The sequence below is a fragment of the Ranitomeya variabilis genome, chromosome 5 (genome assembly GCF_051348905.1).
Source record: "Ranitomeya variabilis isolate aRanVar5 chromosome 5, aRanVar5.hap1, whole genome shotgun sequence".
Classification (NCBI taxonomy): domain Eukaryota; kingdom Metazoa; phylum Chordata; class Amphibia; order Anura; family Dendrobatidae; genus Ranitomeya; species Ranitomeya variabilis.
This window is the reverse complement of record NC_135236.1, coordinates 676,904,978-676,910,411: the sequence shown is the minus strand read 5'-3', so window position 1 is coordinate 676,910,411 and position 5,434 is coordinate 676,904,978. Positions and strand designations below refer to the sequence as shown.

Genomic DNA, 5,434 nt, shown 5'->3' with positions numbered 1-5,434 from the left:
GCCAGCTTGCGACTGATAAAAATGATAATCCTGAGATGAAGGATGAGGAGGAGGAAGGTGTACAGGAAATGGCCTAGGAGGAGGGGAAAATCTCTAATACACTATCCCTACTCAAGCAGCTAACCCTACACTTAGTGCAGGTAACAGTGTTATTGTTACAGAATACAATCTATTCAAATTTTCCCTGAAAGGTCTTTTGTTTGTACGTGGCAGTATCAAGGATTGTAACGCTATGGCAACACCATTACTGTGATTAACAGGCAATCCCTGCATAGTTAGTGGCTTAAAATCAGCCGTGATACATGTGGGGCAGGGAATCGAACACGGCGCCTGAGTACCAGGATACTCAATCGAGAACCGAGCGTCTCGAGCACCAGGATGCTTGATCGAGTAAGCACGCTCAGCCATCTGTACTCATCATGACATTTTATTTGGAGTATCCAATCTGGTAAGAAGTCCTGAATAAATAAATATATACAATATGTATATATAACAAGGATCCACTGAGAGGTTCACCATAACGTGTTATTATTTTTTTTATTATTATTATACATTTTTATAGCGCCATTAATTCCATGGCGCTTTACTTGTGAAAAAGGGGGTAAATATAGAAAAATACTTTAAACATGAGGAAGAAAACAACAACAAGGCACACAGGTACATAATGAGGGAGGACCCTGCCCACGAGGGTTCACAGTCTGCAGGGGATGGGTGAGGATACACTAGGAGAGGGTAGAGCTGGTTGTGTGGCGGTTCAGTAGGTTGAGGATCACTGCAGGCTGTAGGCTTGTCGGAAGAGGTAAGTTTTCAGGTTCTTTTTGAAGGTTTCTATGGTAGACGAGAGTCTGATGTGTTGGGGTAGAGAGTTCCAGAGTATGGGGGAAGCACAGGAGAAGTCTTGGATGCGGTCGTGAGAAGAAGTGATGAGAGGGTAGAAGTGAAGGAGATCTTGAGGGGATCGGAGGATGCATGTAGGTAAGTACCGGGAAACCATGTCACAGATGTATGGAGAAGACAGGTTGTGGATGGCTTTGTATGTCATTGTAAGGGTTTTGAACTGGAGTGTCTGGGCGATAGGAAGCCAGTGAAGGGCTTGGCATAGGGGAGATGCTGGGGAATAGCGGGGAGACAGGTAGATTAGTCGGGCAGCAGAGTGTAGGATGGATTGGAGTGGTGCCAGAGTGCTAGAGGGGAGGCCAGAGAATAGGAGGTTGCAGTAGTCAAGGAGGGAGATGATAAGGCATGCACTAATGTTTTTGTGGTGTTGCGGTCAAGGAATGCGCGGATCTGGGAAATATTTTTGAGTTTGAGACGGCAGAAGGAGGCAAGGGCTTGGAAATGTGGCTTGAAAGAGAGGGCAGAGTCGAGGATCACCCCGAGGCACCGTGCATCTGGGACTGGGGAAAGTGAGCAGCCATTGATATTGATGGATAGGTCTGGTGGAGGGGTAGAGTGAGATGGGGAAAGATAATGAATTCTGTTTTGTCCATGATCAGTTTTAGAAAGCGAGCAGAAAAGAAGGCCGAGATAGCAGACAGTGTGGGATTTTGGTAAGTAAGGAGGTGAGGTCAGATCCGGATAGGTAGATCTGCGTGTCAACGGCGTAGAGATGGTACTGCATACCGTGGGATTCTATGAGCTGTCCCAGGCCGAAGGTGTAGATGGTAGGTGTAGATTGGCTTCATACAGTCAAATCAGAATGTTAAACTAAGAAGCACACATTTAGTTCTATATATTTTTGCCTGGCATCATTAAATCACTGGGCAATTTTGGGATGTGCTATCCTTGTCTTTTTTTCAACAGTTATAGCGATTTATTGCTTTGACATCAAAAGAAAATGGAGGAAGTTACACTTCACCTCTGGTTATATTAATGAAACCAGAAATAAACACTAAATATTTCTTTACAGCACAAAGAAGTTGGTGATAGCAACAGGATCAGAATAAAGTTTCTACAAGAGACCCTCGGTGGGGTTAAACCTGGAGCCACAGTAAGGAGGAGTTCAGCTTTCTTCCTGATTCTGGATCACACCCACTGGATATGTGTGGGGGATGTGTGCTACTGCTTTCAAATTCACTTCTTCCTTCTGCCTTCAGCGATGGCATCTGCTGGTCTTGAAAAGGAGCTGGAATGTTCTATCTGTAAGGACATTTATGAAGATCCTGTAACCCTGAGATGTGGACACAACTTCTGCTGGGATTGTATTGATCAAAATCTAAATGCACAGGACGAGTCTGGAGTTTATTCCTGTCCTGAATGTAGAGAAGAGTTTGAGGAGCGGCCGGATCTGCAGAGGAACATAACTCTGTGTAATGTGGTGGAGAACTTCCTGTCTACTGAGCCACATCAGGAGGAGATCACCAGGATCCGCTGCGCTTACTGTGTGGACTCTCCTTTACCCGCTGTTAAAATGTGTCTACACTGCGAGGCTTCTCTGTGTGAGAAACACCTGAGAATTCACAGCAAAGAACCAAAACATGTCCTCACTGATCCCACCACCTCTCTGGAGACGAGGAAATGTTCTGTCCACCATGAACTCTTGAAGTATTACTGCACTGTCGACGCGGCTTGTGTCTGTGTGTCCTGCTGTCTGATTGGAGAACACAAGGGACATAAGTTGGAGTCTCTGGATGAGGCTTCTGAGAAGAAGAAGAAAAAGCTTAGAAATGTTCTGCAGAAACTGAACATAAAGAGAGAGAAAGCTGTGGAAGAAGATAGATATCTGAAAACGAGCAGGAGAAAAGCACAAGATAAAGCATCTGGAGAAGCCCAGAGAGTCAATTCCCTGTTTACAGACATCAGGAGGCAGGTGGACAACCTGGAAAACAGTATCCTCAGTGAGATCTTCTGGCAGGAAGACCAGGAGTCACTGTCTGATGTGATCCAGAAGCTGGAAATAAAGAAGGACCAGCTGTCCAGGACTATGAGGTACATTGAGGAGCTGTGTAACATGACAGATCCACTGACTGTCTTACAGGATCCAAACATCGGTGCCTTGTGTGATTTTGAGGGGGAGGATGGAGGTGATGAGGCCACAGGAGAACATGATGGAGGTGATGAAGACACAGGAGGACATGATGGAGGTGATGAGGACACAGAGGGAATTGATGGAGGTGCTAAGGCCACAGGAGAACATGATGGAGGTGATGAAGACACAGGAGGACATGATGGAGGTGATGAGGACACAGAGGGATTTGATGGAGGTGCTAAGGCCACAGGAGAACATGATGGAGGTGATGAAGACACAGGAGAACATGATGGAGGTGATGAAGACACAGGAGGACATGATGGAGGTGATGAGGACACAGAGGGAATTGATGGAAGTGATGAGGACACAGAGGAGCATGAAGGTGATGAGGACACAGAGGGACATGATGAAGGTGACGAGGATACAGGGAGACATGATGGACATGATTACACAAGGGGACATGATGGAGGTGATCGCGGTGCGGAGCTGATCTCAGACATATCACACACATTATCTGATATGATAAGAGATATAAATGTGATCTTCTATGTTCAGGATCCTGCAGACATATTACTGGATGTAAACACGGCTGCTAATAAACTCCTTATATCAGACGACCTGAAAACTGCAACCTGGACTGAAAAAAAAAAAATTCGTCCAGAAACAGCAGAGAGATTCCGGGATTATCCTCAGGTGATGAGCACGAAGGGATTTACCTCAGGACGACATTGCTGGGACGTGGACATCATAAAGTCAAAATTGTGGATGGTGGGGATGTGTTACCCCAGTATAGACAGGAGGGGGCGTCAGTCACGCATTGGAATTAATAACGAGTCCTGGGGTTTATACAGCGGGCTGATGTTTAATAATCGGTCTGCAGTGAGTCATAAAGGTAAAATATTCTCATTGCCTCACCAGATCTCCAGTGATGGGGTCAGGATATGTCTGGATTATGAGGCCGGGCAGTTGTCCTTTTATGAGCTATGTGACCCCATCAGACACTTACACACCTTCACTGCCGCCTTCTCCGAGCCCCTTCATGCTGTGTTATGGGTAAGTGGTGGTTCTATAAAGATATCAGTGGGAGAAGCTGTGAGGAGCCGTAAACGTAGAAGAATCTGCCTTGAGAATGGTGACATCATAGGTTGAACAATCCAGGTTTCCACACCTTATGGCAGTGTTCCCCATCTCCAGTCCTCAAGAGCCACCAACAGGTCGTGTTTTCAGGATTTCCTTAGTATGGCCCAGGTGATGGAATTGTTGCCTGTCTAGATGATGGAATTCTCACCTGGGCAATACTAAGGAAATCCTGAAAACATGACCCGTTGGTGGCTCTTGAGAACCGAACTTGGGGAACACTGCCTTATGGGCTATGGACACCTCTGACTTTGAAATAATTTTTTTGTCCAATTATTATTGGTTTCTTGAGTTCCTCGAATGTTCAGGCTGCAATTTTCATTCCGACATTAATGCTTAGACCTCCTGTTATGCTGTTTAAAAACTGTTCCTAGTTTCAGATTTTTCTCTTGTGGCCTTGTCCCTCTCAGTAATACAGGCTGGATGTGATGTCTTTATGTTAGCACAGCTTCATTCCTGGACTGATTTCTCCTTGTGCACAGACTCACAGCAGCAAAATGGTAAAAAAATAATGTGTTATGAAGATTATTTAGAAAGGAAATGAACATTAAAAATACGGTGTGAAGGTGTCCATATTATTAAAACCAGCACATTTTACCCATATATTGTAGTGTAGTTTATTATAAAAGTTTAATGTCGAGACTTTTGTATATCGATTTTTAGCTGATGTATCATGTTTGAAGTGTTATTCTCAGAATCACATTATTTTTCACAAAGTACAGTAAATGCATACTTATTGTAATATTCTGATTGAATACAACATAAAGTTTCTTTCTTCAACCTGTGTCTTTTTTTCTCACCTTCCCTCTGTCAATCCAGTTTTACATAGCTGAATGGGTGGTCCTATTCTTGCTCTGCCAAAACTACATTTCCCAGCAGCTCTTGCTTCTCCTCAGTGCTGCAGACCCTCCCTCCCTGTGTGCTACTGACCAGCCTTACCTCTCAGTGCAGCTGATCACTGTACGGACCCTGCTCCTACATCACTGCAGTTCAGCAGGTCTCTATGCATCACATACTTACCAACATTGACAACGCAAGGTTTCGGGGGGTTTAATGACCACCATGAGCACACAGGAAAGCCTCCAGAATGCCATCTTACTGATGTGGTTTTGCCAAGTTCTTTTCCTTTTGCAGTTTATTTTGTATGTAACTAAGTTGGGGGAGAGGAGGATTGTAATCCAAAGAACAAAATTCCGGTCAGTGGGAATGTGGGATCTGCCAGGGGAGATCTGGAGATGATCTGATATAATCTTGTAGCTCATAGGATGTCCTCAACACGGAAGGGATCGTATTCAGGCTGAACAGGGGGGATCATGTACTGGGTTTACA

At 44.8% G+C, this 5,434-nt stretch overlaps 1 protein-coding gene across 1 annotated transcript; it reads left to right on the top strand.

Moving 5' to 3' along the window:
• The first annotated feature begins 1,894 nt into the window (after positions 1 to 1,894).
• Positions 1,895 to 5,136, top strand: LOC143777003 (E3 ubiquitin/ISG15 ligase TRIM25-like). The gene has a single exon (XM_077266888.1). It carries the CDS (start codon positions 2,099 to 2,101, stop codon positions 4,115 to 4,117), a length of 2,019 nt encoding a protein of 672 aa, XP_077123003.1. The 5' UTR covers positions 1,895 to 2,098; the 3' UTR covers positions 4,118 to 5,136.
• The last annotated feature ends 298 nt before the right edge of the window (positions 5,137 to 5,434 follow it).

What these genes read in the sequence shown, in the direction of transcription:
- LOC143777003 (XM_077266888.1), top strand. Translation starts at nt 2,099, where the DNA reads ATGGCATCTGCTGGTCTTGAAAAGGAGCTGGAATGTTCTATCTGTAAG.